The sequence below is a fragment of the Dendrobates tinctorius genome, unplaced genomic scaffold, assembly GCF_039654945.1.
Source record: "Dendrobates tinctorius isolate UK_male_01 unplaced genomic scaffold, ASM3965494v1 ptg000129l, whole genome shotgun sequence".
Lineage (NCBI taxonomy): Eukaryota > Metazoa > Chordata > Amphibia > Anura > Dendrobatidae > Dendrobates > Dendrobates tinctorius.
The window spans coordinates 21,100,041-21,117,037 of NW_027361797.1; the positions used below are offsets into that span (position 1 = coordinate 21,100,041).

Genomic DNA, 16,997 nt, shown 5'->3' on the forward strand with positions numbered 1-16,997 from the left:
TTTTATTGTATTATTGCTTTTATTTGCACATAGTTGTGATAATGTTTACTGCATTTCATGGTTTGTCGTTTACAGTATAGGGAAAGCGTAGTGCTCTTTTTTGGACACTAGAGACAATGATCAGCAAACTATCTTCTAATTCTAAAGGATTAGAATGCCCCACTCAGAGCCACTGAGCTGAGTGATTGGCTGCAGCGCTGTCATTCGTGACATCAGCGCTGGAGACTCAGAGCACTAGACCGTGTGTATAAATCTCGTTTACTTTTTTTTTTAAATAACAAACTATACTTGCAATGTCAAATCAGCACCCACCATATACAGTGGGGGGAAAAAAAAGTATTTAGTCAGCCACCAATTGTGCAAGTCCTCCCACTTATAAAGATGAGAGAGGCTTGTAATTGACATCATAGGTAGACCACAACTATGAGAGTCAAAATGAGAAAACAAATCCAGAAAATCACCTTGTCTGATTTGCCAAGATTTATTTTTCAAATTATGGTGGAAAATAAGTATTTGGTCATTAACAAAAGTTCATCTCAATATTTTGTTATATATCCTTTGCTGGCAATGACAGAGGTCAAAAGTTTTCTGTAAATCTTCACAAGGTTGGCACACACTGTTGGTGGTTGGCCCATTCCTCCATGCAGATCTCCTCTAGAGCAGTGATGTTTTGGGCCTGTCGCTGGGCCACACTCATTGGTAGTTTCAATCTTAAAAGTCAATATCGACCTTTTAACGAGCCTTGCCATATGACTTAGGATAGACTTTTATCTTGTCATGGGGCAAGGCCAAAAAAAAGGGTCAATACCGACTTTTAGGATTGCTACTGCCAATAAGTGGCGCTAGAATTCAAGTCTTCTTCCTCTCTGAAGAGGAAATTTGCATGTCTATAGGGATTACTTGGTGGCTGAGTCTGATTTTATGCATCTACTTTCCTTGGGTGTAGCTGAAATAACTGGATACAATAATTAGAAGGCGTGTCCACCTAATTTCTATATACGGTATGTATTCTTATTCTAATAGTGGTGTCATTTAGCATATGGTGCACACCTACAAAAATCCCCTTGGAATGAAAATCACTGTGATTCCTGTAAATGATAACCAACAGGTAACAAGTTTTTCCTGTACTTCAAGGGTGTTTATTTCACCACACAACTAAATTTAATACCTGCACCTTGACCTTAAAAAAGCCACACGATATGCCATCAGACATACAGCGGGGTTTCAGGATTTATTTTGCATTATGTCCTGGCTAAAATATTGAATATTCAAATGTTAGACGACCTTTGAGGAAGTAACTTCTATAACTTTTTTCTAATTCTAGTGATTGCCCAAACTGATATTTAAATTCATGACAGAATAGGTATAAATAGAAGTATAGTACAAGAGGAAAAAGATTTGAAGAGCAAGAGAGCTGAACAACATCTGGACTGGCAAAGACCACATACTCATGCAAAAGCATGGAATTTATGCAACAATTGTACAGCTTTTTTGACTTCATACTATGGGGACCTAATCTTCTAATTTCCTCTTCGATCAAGAGGGGCATTAGCAAAGATTCATCACTGTGAATGTTTTCTTTCATTTCCTGTATGATGTTGCCAATCATAGAAAGGCAGCGTAATTCAGAAAAAAAAAAGCAAATGCCCCAGAGAAGGTCAGAACTGGCTTTTTCGGTGTGATGTGGTAAAATTATTGTGTCTAACCGTATCACACTGAGATCTCCTCACTCCCAATGCAGCTCTCCTCTCCTGGCACTGTCAAGTAAGTCATTCATAATGTAGTACTGACATGACAGTTTCAGCAGAAGAGAGCGGTAGTGTGGGAGCTGCATGTCATGTGCAACGCTCTGAATCTATCCCAAGTATTATGGCATTATTCCCTATACCTTGGATACCAGCGTGTTATATGTAATGACATTACAATGCAGCTCTCCTCTCCTGGCACTGTCAAGTAAGTCATTCATAATGTAGTACTGACATGACAGTTTCAGCAGAAGAGAGCGGTAGTGTGGGAGCTGCATGTCACGTGCAACGCTCTGAATCTATCCCAAGTATTATGGCATTATTCCCTATACCTTGGATACCAGCGTGTTATATGTAATGACATTACAGTGCAGCTCTCCTCTCCTGGCACTGTCAAGTAAGTCATTCATAATGTACTAATGACATGACAGTTTCAGCAGAGGAGAGCGGTAGTGTGGGAGCTGCATGTCACGTGCAACGCTCTGAATCTATCCCAAGTATTATGGCATTATTCCCTATACCTTGGATACCAGCATGTTATATGTAATGACGTTACAGGGCAGCTCTCCTTCTGGAACTTGTAAGCACCAGGAATGAGGAGATCTTAGTCTGATGTGATTAGATTTCACACACCAAACTATTTACAAGTGCATCCAGATCTATCAAACACAAGTCTATCTACACCTTTACATGGCCAATCCATTCCTCCATTACTAAGAAATCAGCCTTTCCATTGATATGCAAATGAAGCAGAACTGTTTCATAGTTTGAAGCAAGTAAAACATAAAAGTGTGTAGCCCAGTCCCTAGATATCCACTAATGTGGGTCAGCTGGCCTAAAAAAAATATTTTCTTAAAAGTCTTTTCCTCCACTTTAACACAAACTCCATAGGGTTCCCCTGGTTCCCTAACCAGAATTAGTATCTCTCTTTTGTGCCCCACATAGGATCAATATCCCTAACATTGTTTTTATTTTTTACATTTTTCGTTGGGAAAGAGTTAAAACAAAGCAGGTTTTAGTGTACCAAAGGTGTTTTTTGGGTCTTTTCCTTCTTGTTTCTTATACTTCTAAATACCATGTTTTTCCAACCATCCCACTTTTTAAACAATATTTTATAAAATAAACAGTATGCATCTATTAATTCAGAGTTAATGGTGAGACATGGCTCTTTATTACTTTATTTGCATGGGCCTTGTTCAGATGAGATTCTTTTGGTCAATGCGCGGGTCTGTGTGCACAACTGTAAGAAGATGGACCGGACCGGGGGTACCTTTCTTGCACCGGTACTAGAACTGTCGGGGCTTTCACTATTGTTGCCCGGGGGAAAGCTTACCTTCCCGAACCGACCTTTGCACTATTCAACAGGGGGCTTGTCTGATATAAAAAGGGTTGTGCGCGGGAAGAGGAGAGGAGACTTGGCGGAAAGACAGCGCGCACAGCAGTGAAAGGTTGGTGCTCTGTCCTTTGAGCAACGTGACAGCGCAGGCCCGCGCCATAGACCCCCGACTGTGAAGTACATTGACTCCAGCAAAATGCTTGTTAAACATTGTGTGTGAATCCAGACTGCTCTTACACCAGATTTCACACTATAAGGCTAGGGTAACACAACCATATTTTCTCTAACCTGAGAAAACGGGACCGATCGATTATGCTAACCACGCTCTGGTCACACTCTGATCAGAGTGTGATCAGAGTGTAATCATGTAGTGATCCGATTTTCTGGGATGAGAAGATAAGAACAAAAAAAGTTTCTCCACCTTCTCCATTCCGTCAGTTCAATTTTTCCACACATTTCTAAATATCCATTGGAGGAAAAAAATTAGACATAAAATAACACTGGTCCGAGTGCGATACAATGTTTTGTCAGAACACACTTGGATAGAAAATACAGTCTTTTGAACAAGCCCTTACCGACGTACATTGTTAGGTAGCTTACTTAAATTGGTCATTTGAAGTACGCTAGCCTTGTCAGGTCTGAGAGGTCGCTTTCATAATTTATACATTTTGCATTGTGAAGTCTGGTGAAAGATCTAATTTCAAAAGATTTTTTTTTTGTGTTAATAAATTGGATCATTTCTTTTGTAATATGCTGTGTAAAGAAAACTGGGAACAAGTCAGTTCCTTAGAAGCAGACTTTGATATCCATTGGCTGGTTGCACAAAATGAGGAAACAAATTACAAAACAAAAATTGTGGGTCTAATGTCTCTTAATAGAAAGCGCTTAGTCTAGTTACATGTTTTATCTGCTCTTTATTTACAGATATGGATTCATTTAAAGAGATTTTGCCATTTATAAAACATACAGTGCTGAGCTGCACACCGTCAGATCTGAGATTGTATCTCCAGTCTCTGGTTGGCATCGGAGTGATATCCTCGGAATATTATCACAGTTTGCTTCACGAGAATGACATTGAAGACCTCTGTCGGAAAATAGCCTTATCGTTACTTGAAAATCCTGATGGCTGTCAAAAAAAAATAATTTCGCCTACGCATAAAGAAGAGGAAGCCCCAACAATTTGTAAGCCTAACATTTATTTATTTTTTTTTTTTGTTATACAATGAACAAAGTCAGCAAAGTGTAATGTACACTTGTATGTATTGTTGTGTTTTTTGGGGTTGATCGGCACCATATTTCATTCTTTTTGGCTAGACAAGATGCTACGTTGTAGTGAATACGATTTTACCAATCTCTGTTCTTGCAGTAGGATAAAGAGCTCAGTCATTTTAGAAACCACAAACCGTCCAGTTTCTTGTTGCTTTTTACATACTTATAGCCATTCAGATAAGGCAGTATTGCAGCCCACAGAGAAAAGTGACCACAAAGTGAGAGTGATTGAAAACTAAGCAAAGTGCAATGTCATTCACACTTTGATCAAGGCTGACACTTCAACTTATACCAGGACCTGGCCTCTCGCAGTCAGTACAGTGGAAGATATACCGTAATAATGCAGCACAAATAAACCAAAAACAGGATCCAAAGTGAAAATACTTTTATTATACTCTTATTTATGTATGGTACAACATGATAAGCCTAATGGCTTTCATGCTGCAGAAGAACCAAAAATTGGGGGAATTGGGGTCAGGTTTTGCTTGACATACTACCTGTGACTGGAAAGGTATTATGTGCCAACTGTTTAAATTAAAACCTCTATAAAAAAAAACAACAACTTTAAAATTCTTCTTTTATTATTATGTATTAAAATCCTTCAGTAACAGTACCAAAATCATTGAATTATTTTCTGCCTCTGAGCAAGCGAGGGATATAAAGTCATGGCCGAAAGTGTTGGCACCCTTGAAATTATTCCAGAAAATGAAGTGTTTCTCCCAGAAAATTATTGCAATTAACATGTTTTGTTATACACGTTTATTTCCGTTGTGTGTATTGGAACATCACAAAAGAAAACAGAGGGAAACAAAGGGAAATTGGACATAATTTCACACAAAACCTCAAAAATGGACTGGAGAAAATTGTTGACATCCTCAACTCAATATTTGGTTGCACATGTTTTGAAATAAATAACTGCAATCTCAACAGGAATTTTGGAGCACTTTTATTTTGCAAACTGCTCCAGGTCTCTCATATTGGGCCACTTCATAACTCTCCAACACTGTTTCCATCCATTTCTTCTTGAAGTATATTTGGGGTCATTGTCCTGCTGGAAGACATAACTTAATTGCAAAGCCAGCTTTCTGGCACGGGATTCTACATTGCTACCCGAAATCCTTTGGTAATCATCAGAGTTCATGATGCCTTGCACACAGTCAAGGCACCCAGTGCCAGTGGCAGCAAGACAACCCCAAAGCACCTTTCAGTTTCCACCATATTTGACTGTAGGTACTGTGCTCTTTTCTTCGTAGCCCTCATTCCGTTTTCGGTAAACAGTATAAACAGTAGAATGATGTGCTTTACCAAAAAGCTCTATCTTGATCTTATCTGTTCACAAGATGCTTTCCCAGAAGGATTTTGGCTTACTCACATACATTTTGGCAAACTGCAGTCTACAGTAGCTATTCTATGCTTTTTGTCAGCAGTGGGGTCCTCCTGAGTATCCTGCTATAGCATTTCATTTCATTCAAATGTCGATGGATTGTTGGTGCTAACACTGATGTATCCTGAGCCTAGAGACAGCTTGAGTTTCTTTGGAACTTGATTGCGGCTGCTTATCCACCATCCGAACTATCCTGAGTTGCAACCTTTCATCAACTTTTCCCTGCCATCCACGTCCAGAGAGATTAGCTGCAGTGTCATATTTTGTAGACATTTTAATTATGTTGCACACTGTGGACAAAGGAACATAAAGAGTTTTGGAGATGGCCTTCTAACATTGAGATTGTTGATATTGTTTAACAATTTTTTTACCTCAAATCCTCAGTTCTCTTCTCTTTCTGTTCTCCATGCTTAGTGTGGCACACACAGACACACAATGCAAAGATTAAGTTAAATTTTTCCCTTTTTATATAGTTTCAGATGTGATTTTCATATTGCCCATACCTGTTACTTGCCACAGGTGAGTTTGAATGGGCATCAAATACTTTAAACAAAGTTGCTTACCCACAATTTTGGAAAAGGTGCAAACAATTTTTTCCTGCCCATTTTGGGGACTTTGAGTGAAATTATGTCCAAATTGTCTTTTTTTCCCCTGTTTTTTGTGTTGTTCCAATACACACAAAGGAAATAAACATGTGTTTTTACAAAACATGTGTAATTGCAATAATTTTCAGGGAGATTTACTTCATTTTCTGGAATAATTTCAAAGGTGCCAACACTTTTGGATATGTATAACAGCTTTGCATGCCAAATGCCAGTTCTTAACTGATATCAGTCCTTTAAAAAAAGGGGGGTTACAAGAACAATATAATAGATTCTAGAGATGTTGATAACCTAGATATAACAAGGTGGGAAAGCCTTTCTGGCCCTAATCAATCCCTATTTCCCAAGCGAAAACGTCCCTACCTGACAACAGGCACCTTAAAGAAGATACGCAGAGGCACCCTACACCCCGCTGTCTGCCACTATCCATTTCTATTAGTATTGCAGGTCGATATTCAATAATGGAAAAGATAAACAAGATAGTATGCAGTTTATGATCAGTTACCCTTTTTTTAAAGGACTGATATTAGTTACGAACTGGCATTTAGGAAGCAAAGAGGTTATATATCCCTCGTGGTCAGAGGCAGTAATGAATTCAATGATTTGGTACCCATAATGAAGGTTTTAAAAGACTGGTCAGCGGCTCTCCCGACCCGTGTGTGACAGCTGCAGAGAAACTCATGCTGTAACGCTCTTGGGTTAGGATTGACAACGGCAAGTCCGAACAATGCGTTGCAATCTGTGTCTGAGTTGTTCGGCCGTCGGACTATTCTCTTATACGTAATAATGAAAGGTACATTTTAAAGGGATTTTTTGCATAAAGGTTTTGATATATTGGACCTTTTTGGCTAATTATCCTTACTGGAATTGTTATTCAAATGTTGAAATTAATAGTCAACCATGTAAGGGTATGTGCAGACATTCAGTAATTGCCAGCGCTTTGAATGCAGCACATGTCCGCTGCGTCCAAAGCGCTGCCAGCTATTGAATGCAGGTCAATCCGCATGTGTTAACTGAACTGTGCGGAATCACCACGTCCAATACTTTGCACGGGTGAAATTTATCTTGCGTCTCTGTAAGATAAATAGACATGTAGCAGTCTGGAGACACCAGCTGTATGTCCATCTCCGCAGGTGAGCCGCGGGCATCAGGACGCATAGTGGACATGGGATTTCTTGAAATCCCATCCACTATGCTGTAACATCTGGATGCTGCGGGTTGGATGCTGCGCAAGTATGTAGCGTCCAACCCACAGTGTTTACTGACCGTGTGCACCTACTCTAAAAAATTGACTGTTTCAGTCTGTTCTTACTCGATATCTTTCTGTATTAGCTAAAAGATTAATTTATTCAGAGCTTGCGCAGCGTCGTTCTATTCAGAACCAACATCTTGGGATTGCTGGTGTAGTCTCAGATGTCGGACCCTCAGCTATCAGCAAGTTTGAGAATAGCTTACTTTTTGGGGGAATAACACTTTAATTACTTTGAATAATTTGCAAAACTAATCTTTATAGAAAAGAAAAGAATCCAGCAAAAATAAAAATTCTAAAACAATTTCCATAGAAAGAAATCTTTGCATGTTCGCAGACATTTTTGTAGTCTACAGCTGTTAAGTTGTTCTAATAGTTTTGGTTATGAAGATTTTATCGTAAGATAGAAAACTATGTTGAACTATTTCTTAGATAGATACAGGGGCGGGCATACCATTGGGGCAACCTGTGTAACCGAACAGGGGTCCAAGAGATAAGGTGGCCACTATCACCTCCAAAACAGGAGCAATTGTGCTTTATGATGAGTTATTGGGCTGTAAAGGACCCATATACTGTTCTTGCACCGTGGCCTCTTCTGCCGGCGTCTGCTACTGAATAGATAACTTTACATCAGTTCTCAACGTCTGCTTACCATGAAGCACTTCGGTCAAAAAATTGTTTTAAAGCACAGTTGTGGTTCTGCAAAATATACCGTATCTTTTTTTTAGGGAACAGCAGCATTACAGAGCTGAGACGCAGATTCTGTGGTCACTTTCTTCCTCCCGATGTAGTGAGTTGGACGTCTGAAAGTGATATTAGCAGAAGCATTTTGAGTTCCTGAATTTCAAGGCTAACGCTGTGATGTTTTTAATGTACAAAATACAAAATCTGCAAATATGTATTTCTGATTAAATGCACGTTCTTCACTTTTTATGCTACCCTGAGACAGATTTAAAAGCTAGGTCATCAGCAGGGGTGGACACAAACAGTAGAGGGACCCCTAAGCAAGAACAATATATGGGTCCTTTGCAGACCAATAGCTCGTTTTGTTTAGCGTTAACACTGAGACTTTTTATAACATTTATGATTTTAACCTTGAGCTACAGTTGCAAAAGTGCATCGATTTCTGAGATGTCTACAATCTTGTAGACCACAGCCGTCACTAAATAGCTAGAATCAATCAGTAGCGCTGTGGGAGGAACGGCCCCCGTCGAGTGTCCGGGCCGGAACCGAGGGAGCCGTCATCTAGGTTCCGGGGGAAACTGTCCCTGGGGGACAGAGTTCGGGGACGGACCGTTGAGACAGACAGATGGGCTGGGGGAGGGACCAGTATAAAGGAGGCGGGGAATTCCCGGGATGATGAGTCAGCAGACCGCGACAGAAGCAGCAGGAGACCGTGGGAGCCAGAGCGACTTAGCAGTGCCAGGGGAGACGCTCACGGAGGACATCAGAGGGACGGCACCGGGACGACCGTCCAAGACCTGCTGCCCCACTCCAGCCTGCGGCCGCTGCCGCCTTACCTCAGCTCACGGTTGCGGTCTGTCTCCTGCCACCCGCAGCCACCCTGCTTTCACCCGTGGCCGCGGCAAGTCCAGTGCCATCGGCGGCCACCACTGTCCCGCTCCGGTCCGTGGCAAGGGCCGGGCCTTTGCTCACCGCGGAGTCCCCGGCACAGCTGCTAGTTGCACAGGTGGCCTATCACCCGCCACCCAGTATCGCAGCCGCTTGCCCCAGTCCAGGGGCTGCGGCCATCCGTCCAAGGACTCCGCCGGGGCCTGTGAGGCTCCAGTGTCATCAGCGCACCGGAGCACACAAAGACTTAGTCAACGCCTCAGCAACTGGGCCCAGCGACTACTACGCCGAAAGACCACCATCCCGAGTGGCGAGGGACGTCTGGACGGCTAAGTTGACTATATAATTAAGGACCCGTAGTCGGCCATACCACGTCCCTATAGTTACCGGCTACTGCCGGAAGTAGTCGTGTTCTACTCGTTTGTGTTTGCTTGTATAGAGCCCCTGCGAGGGCAATCCATGTTAGGCTGGTTTCACACTTGCGTTTTTTCCCCTATCTTTTACATGGGTGCACATAGGTGCGCATGCACATGCGTTTGTACGCATTTGTATGTGCATGCGTTTTTTTGTAGTGTGCGCTCGGGCGCACAAAATGCATCCTGTTGCATTTTTTGTGTGTCCGACTTGCCCCAAAAAAACGCATGCGCACGCAATGCGTTTTTTTTACAGCAAAAAAAAACCAAAAACGTTACTATAGAAAGCACCAAATTGTCTCGCGACTCGTCACTGCATCCTGCGTACCTGCGAATACCACAGCGCTAAAAAATGTTTGTGTAGCCTTAGATAAAAAGGAGACTTAAAGGGGTCTCAAGGGCTGTCACATTGTATAAGGATCATCTTTATTCTAATTTGCACAAGGAAAGACTAGAAGCAATGGGATGAAACTGAATGGGAGGAGACACAGATTAGATGTTAGAAAAAACTTTTTGACAGTTAGAGTGATCAATAAGTGGAACAGGCTGCCACGAGAGGTTCTCCTTCAATAGAAGTCTTCAAACAGAGACTGGACAGACATCTGTCTGGGATGATTTAGTGAATCCTGCTTTGAGCAGGGGGTTGGACCAGATGGCCCAGGAGGTCCCTTCCAACTCTTCGATTCTATGATTCTATGGGTCAGGTTGCCCTACATTGGCAGAGCCGCTGAGCCCAGAGAGTGGGTGCAGAGGTCACATGTGCTGGATTGGTGATATGCGAGATGCAGCCTATCAAGAAAAAACGGAGCAGTGGCAGAAATGTAGCGATGGATTCGGGGAGGGAGAATAAAAGCAGATTTTGTTATTTTTAACATGGGTTAGATTAAAAAATCTAGCTATGAACCACATGAAAGAACAATATCAGATAATGAGAAATACATAACTTAAGTTAGAACAAGAAGGAAGAATTGTTTAGTGCCTTAGGTTCAGATACAGTGTCCAATTTCCCCATGTTGTGGGGAATGAAGCTCATTGTGGTATTGGGCACGGGCTGGCCAATTATTTTAAGAGGGGCAGGCACACAGTACTGGACCATGGGTAGTAAGGTCCATCCTAATCAGCTTAACTCTGACTGCTGAATAAAAGCAATAAGACTTCAAGTGGTGATTGTTTCACATTGAGATCGCACGTGTACAGTGGGTACGGAAAGTATTCAGACCCCTTTAAATTTTTCACTCTGTTTCATTGCAGTCATTTGGTAAATTCAAAAAAAAGTTCTGAATACTTATGACTATGTGATATTTCACGTTTTTCTTTTTTAATAAATTTGCAAAAAATTCTACATTTCTGTTTTTTTTCAGTCAAGATGGGCTGCAGTGTACATTAATGAGAAAAAAATGAACTTTTTTTGAATTTACCAAATGGTTGTAATGAAACAAAGAGAGAAAAATTTAAATGTAAAGGGGTCTGAATACTTTCCGTACCCACTGTATATAAAGGGGTAATATGTCCTGAAATGTGGAAAAGGTTAATATCTTGGTGTATGGTGCATAAAACAAAATGTCATCCTATGACTAAGGATCCCTGCAGATAAATGCAGCGTGATTGGCTGCGATACATAAAAAAAAGTTTTAAAATGTATTAGGCTATTACAGCTGTTGAAGCATTTTGTAAATAATTCAATCTTAATAGAGTAGCCAATTTTTTTTTATTCTATTTAATGCAGCAAATTTAATTTTCAGAAATAGTGTACTAGGGTAAAATTGATGCAGAAGTGCTGTCCAACCTGGGAAAGATCCATACACCATAATATGTGACTGCCGACATCCTGACAAAGTGCACAGTGCATGGCTGTATAGATCTATGTGTTCTATCCTAGGAACGCTCATCCATGATAATCATCTAGTGTACAATAAATTCACCATGAGTTTTATTTAAAGGGAATCTGTCACCCTTTTTTTTGGACTATGAGCTGCCGGCATCCACATCAGGGGCTTATCTACAGCATTCTGTAATGCGGAAAATAAGCCCCCAATGTAACCTGAAAGATAAGAAAACGAGTTAGATTATACTCACCGGAGGGGGCGGTCCAGTCCGATGGGTGTCGCGGTCCGGCACTTCCCATCTTCACACGATGCCATCCTCTTCTTCCCTTCCTGTCGTGGCTCTGGCGCAGGCACACTGCTCTGCCCTGTTGAGGACAGAGCATAATAGTGCAGTGCACAGGCGCCAGACCTTTCTCGATGCCTGCACACTGCAGGACTCTGCTCTGCCCTCAACAGGGCAGAGCAGAGCGCCGGAGCCGGAGCCACGACAGGAAGGGAAGAAGAGGACGGCATTGTATGAAGATGGGAGGCGCCGAACCGGACCGTGACACCCATCGGACCGGACCGCCCCCTCCGGTGAGTATAATCTAACTCTTTTTTCTTATCTTTCAGGTTACATCGGGGGCTTATCTACAGTATTAGAGAATGCTGTAGATAAGCCCCTGATGTCAATGCCAGCAGCTGACAGTCCAAAAAAAGGGTGACAGATTCCCTTTAAACCTTCAATCTTTAATCACAATTTGCCGAAAGGCAACCAAAATCCCCATCTAAAGACGATAAAAATTAACTTTTAAATCACTATTTTAAAAGTAATGGAATATTAAAACCTTACATAGGTCAGTATATCCTTATCTCTCACTGATCATAATATAATTATAGTACTTATCTCCTTACTTAATCTAAATCAGTGCCAGGAATTTTGGTTTCTAAGGATTAATTGGTGCGTCCGCTACCTTATGCCCTTCAAACTAACAATACACTTCTGACCAATGTTAATTAAAAAGTGTCCTATGGCTCCCCGACATGTTTCACCAGAGACGTGGCGTCATCAGGGGATAGAGGCTAATTACTTAAACCTTCAGTCCTTTGAAACCTTGTCTTTTTCTTGATACTATATGGATAAATGTGAGACATTGCGCCATTGGTAGCACAAACACAAAAGTAGAGAATAGGCATAGAGAAAAATTAGGTTTTCCTTCTGGAACAAAGGATTGAACATGCTGAATTTGACTATGCGTAAAGGTGCATTTACACTGAAGGATGATCATGAATGAGACTTCGCAAAAGCATTCATTTCAAAATTGTCTTGCCACGTAAAAAGTCTGCTGATCGCACCATGAATGAACATAATGCTCGTTCATCAGGTGAAGCTGTTTTTCTGCTACACACAAGATCATCATTCCCGGCAGCACAATGTCCTGAGTAAAAAATGATCTGCCCCTGCCGACAACAATGGCAGCCTATGAGTACAGTGAAAAATCTATTACTGATTCTTCAGTGCACGTGGGGACTGCGATCTGCCTGTGTAAACAGCCACCAAACTGAGGCTGAACTTCATAGGCCTCTTTCACACTTCAGTTATTTGCATCAGTTAAAATCCGCCAAAAAGGCAGACAAGCGGATCCGTTCTCAACTGATGTGAACGGATGGCACAGGATCAGTTTTTAGTCGGATCCTGAAAATGAGGAAATTTAAAGGAACTGCTGGCCGGGAAGAGGAGAGAGAGAGAGAATGAGAGAGAGAAAAAGAGAGAGAGAGAGAAAGAGAGAGAGAGAGAAAATTTTGGTCCAGAACCCAGACAGAATTTGGGGTTAATTCAGTGTCTGGAGGATCCGCCGGGCAAAAAAACGTTGCAAGCTCCGTTTGGAAATCTTTGAGGATGGTGATGGACACTAACATTGTGGCAGATCCTCAAAAAAAACGGATGCAATTGACGGCAATCAGTCAGGATCCTCCAATAATGAAAGTCAATGGGAAAAAAAACGGATCCGCAAAAGAAAAATAGCGGATCCGTTTTTTTAAAAAATTGGCGGATCTTGACTGATTGTCAAAAACGGAAGTGTGAAAGAGGCCATAGGAGACTGCCATTTTCACTGTAAGGGTGTGTGCACACGCTGCGGATTCTGGTTCCGCAGCGGATTTGGCCGCTGCGGATCCGCAGCAGTTTTTGCTGCGGTGTACAGTACCATAATATCCTATGGATATTAAAAACCGCTGTGCAGACGGTGCAGATTTTCCCGCGAGGTTTTCCTGCGGTTTCAAAACCGCAGAAAGAATTGACATGTCAATTCTTTCTGCGGATTCCGCTGCGGTTTGCCATCTCCTCCATTGTGGAGATGAAAAAACGCAGGGCAAAACTGCAGGCCAATCCGCAGGTAAAACCGCAGGTCTTTTGACCTGCAGATTTAACTGCGGATTTTACAAAATCCACGCGGCCAAATCCGCAGAGCAATCCGCAGCGTGTGCACATAACTGCAAACCTGCAGTATAAAAGAAACTCAAAAATTGAGCTTGGTTAAGTTGGTATACATGCAGCATATAAACGCATGTTCACATTGGCCATAAAGCATACAAAACCTATAAGACAATGAGAAAAACCCTGCTGTAATTAAATAACTAAAATGCAAAAGTGCATCTACTGTATTTTCCGGAGTATAAGACGACTGGGAGTATAAGATGACCCCCAACTTTTCCAGTTAAAATATAGAGTTTGGGATATACTCACCGTATAAGACTACCCCTCTTCCAATGCACATATGGAAAAAATAAAAAAAAATCAGATTTGATTTCAACATGGTAATTTTAAATCAAATGATTATGACATGCAGGTACTCAGGCAGGAAAAATGTCACTTATAAACATAAGGCTGTTTATCATCAAACATGTATAATATAACAGTGCAAGTGGATTAAACTTTTCCTAATTCACTCTAAAGCTGAAAGGAAGGATAAGACAATAAACCCATGGGAACTGCCATGCTGTTTGTTTTTTAAGCTGTCAACCAAACTGGAATTGATATTGATAGGAGGAAGATAACAAACAATAGAGACCGGGCAAGTCGAGTTAGCAACGGCCATCCTAACTACAAGCTACTGTACCGTACTTTTACAGGTTTTGTTGACGTGACAATTTCCATTTAAAATCCTTCAAAATCCTCCTGTTCATCATCTGATATCATAAGTACATCAATGACATCTTGTGATGCATCTGTAAGGCAGTCATCGTATGGATTGAATTCCGTATCAGATGGTGTGGGCTCAGCTTCGGATTCCTCTTCAACTTGCCACAAGTAGTCGTCCTCCATACCATTTAATGAATTTGATATGCCACACTTCTTGAAAGACTTGATTACTGTTTCTGCATCAATATTATTCCAGGGTTTTATCACAAACTTGCACAAAACATCCAACTGTGGAGCACGCATGTTTCCTCCTTTTGTGAATGACTTTTCACCGCTAACCATCCATTCATTCCACTGTTCTCGAATGCGATCTTTAAATGGCTTGTTTAGGCACACATCCAGTGGCTGTACCAATTATGTCAATCCTGCAGGAATCACTGCCGCATGTGTATTTAGTCTTGCAATCCTTTGCTTGGTGCTGGGAGTTAAATGAGCCCTGAACCTATCCCACACCAGTAGACTACAGTTTTGAATAAGTCCACCTGGTCACCTGCTCCATACATTATCAAGCTATAGTTTTACCCCTTGTGGTGTAGTGACCACTGTGTCCGCTAGGGGGCGCTGTGTGGGTGTCCCAGGACAGACGTATAAGCATTTCCAGTGTCCTGATAGGAGTAGGATGCTGAATGATCGTAATGTATCTCAAGGTGGGTGGCCTTGAGATGAAGGCTTGCTTATGTGCTGATCAGCAGAGCTGATCTTTCATTCCAATGTGTCAGGGAGAAGTCTTCAGGTAGCTGGAGAGATGGGCGGAACCAGCTACCTACAAATCCACCCAGGGGTGTGTCTAGAACGCCATACTAAAGAATGTATGAATGCTTGTAGGACATATGATGAGGTCATAGCCATGTGACCCGGTGGGCGTGCCTATGGACCATATAAGGTGGCCAGGGTAGGTCACATGGGAAAATGCCTGGACCTGGTAGGTCCATTTTGGAAGGTCTCACTGGGAGATGTGTCTTCCTTCCTAACAGCACGTGGAGTGGCTGTGTTTAATGGCTGCAAGTGCCTGATAGTTCCCAGGAGGGAATGGACGTTTGCAGTGTGGAGTATGAAGCAGCCATGAGATAACCCTGGCCGGGTGAGATAACTGTGAGGCTGAAGAGCCTGAGTACGGGACATTGCGTAACCCGTGTGAACACAGACTGGACAGAGTGAGGCTCTGTCAGGAACATTATGATATGGATATGAACTGTCTATTGCTTTGAGGGTTTATGATGCCTGAATAAACCGCATGGACTGAGATTGTTTTATGGAAAACCCGTGCCGGATCTGATTATTTGGCTGCCAAGCGAGTGTCCCCAACCTTGAATGACAGCGCTACCTTACAATTGGTGGAGAATGCGGGCAGTGTTGTAGCCTTGTTGCTAGGAGAAACAGACAAGGACTGGAAAATTCGGTTGCTAAGGGCAACGGTTTCCAAAGGCACATGTGCAGTGCTGGCAACGCTGAGCCAGGAGGGCTGATGGTGGTGAAAGCCATGTGATGTACTGACCTGGGTCAGCGAGAAAGACTGTGTACCTGGAGGGTTCAGTGAGCAAGGTCTTGGAGGGTCAGTGTTGGGAGGTTCTGGGAGAAGAATCGGATCCCTGGAGCATGTGGTATGACCTTGGACCTGGTGAGGCATAAGTGTTGGACAGTCTCAGGCGGAGACGGATGTCCTCAATAGCACCCACTGAGCCCCTGGAACTGGTGAGGCCGGTGTGTTGGGAAACCCTGGGAGGAGGGTCGGCTCCCTGAAAAGCACCCGGTGCACCCTGTGTGTTGGACGGTCTCAGGAGAGGAGACGGACGTCCTGAAGAGCACACAGACAGGACATGTCAGTTTTGTGTTGCATGTGTGTTTTTTTTCTTTTCCCTTTCAAGTCAGCTTGCGGTGGCTCAGGAGAGTCTAGAAGGTGACAAGCGGCTTGCTGTAACTCGGTGGGGTTACGAAGGTGACAAGTGGCTTGCTGTAACTCAGCGGGGTTACGAAGGGTACAAGCGGCTTGCTATAACTCGGTGGGGTTATGAAGGGGCCAAGCGGCTTCTGGTAACTCGGCGGGGTTACGAAGGTGACACCAGCAGCTGTGTGTGAACGGCAGCCGGAGGTGTCGGAGATCGGTGACAGCAGGAGCTGTGGTGGTGCCAGCAAGGACTTGTGTGGTATCCTAAAGGACATAAACTGTTTTTGGTGTGAACTGTGGTCTAAGGAGACCTGTAGAACGGACATGGGGAAATCCCGAAAGGGGGCGGTGGCCCAAATCGGGGTGGTAGCCCAAAAGGGGGTGGAGTCCCAGAGGGGGGTGGTGACCCAAATCGGGGTGGTCCAGAAATGGGCCGGATTGACCCAAAAAGGGGTGGTGACCCAAAAAGGGGTGGAGTCTCAGAGGGAGGCGGTGGCCCAAATTGGGATGGTGGTCCAGAAAGGGGCCGAGTTAT

General features: G+C 42.8%; 1 protein-coding gene across 1 annotated transcript in view; it reads left to right on the top strand.

Annotated features, from left to right (window-relative positions):
- The first annotated feature begins 3,987 nt into the window (after positions 1-3,987).
- Positions 3,988-16,997, top strand: part of CIITA (class II major histocompatibility complex transactivator) — a 150,474-nt gene continuing 137,464 nt past the window's right edge. Inside the window, exon 1 of the mRNA XM_073542846.1 lies at positions 3,988-4,263. Coding sequence (XP_073398947.1) covers positions 4,008-4,263 — 256 coding nt within the window. The 5' untranslated portion in view covers positions 3,988-4,007. The remainder of the gene's footprint in view (positions 4,264-16,997) is intronic.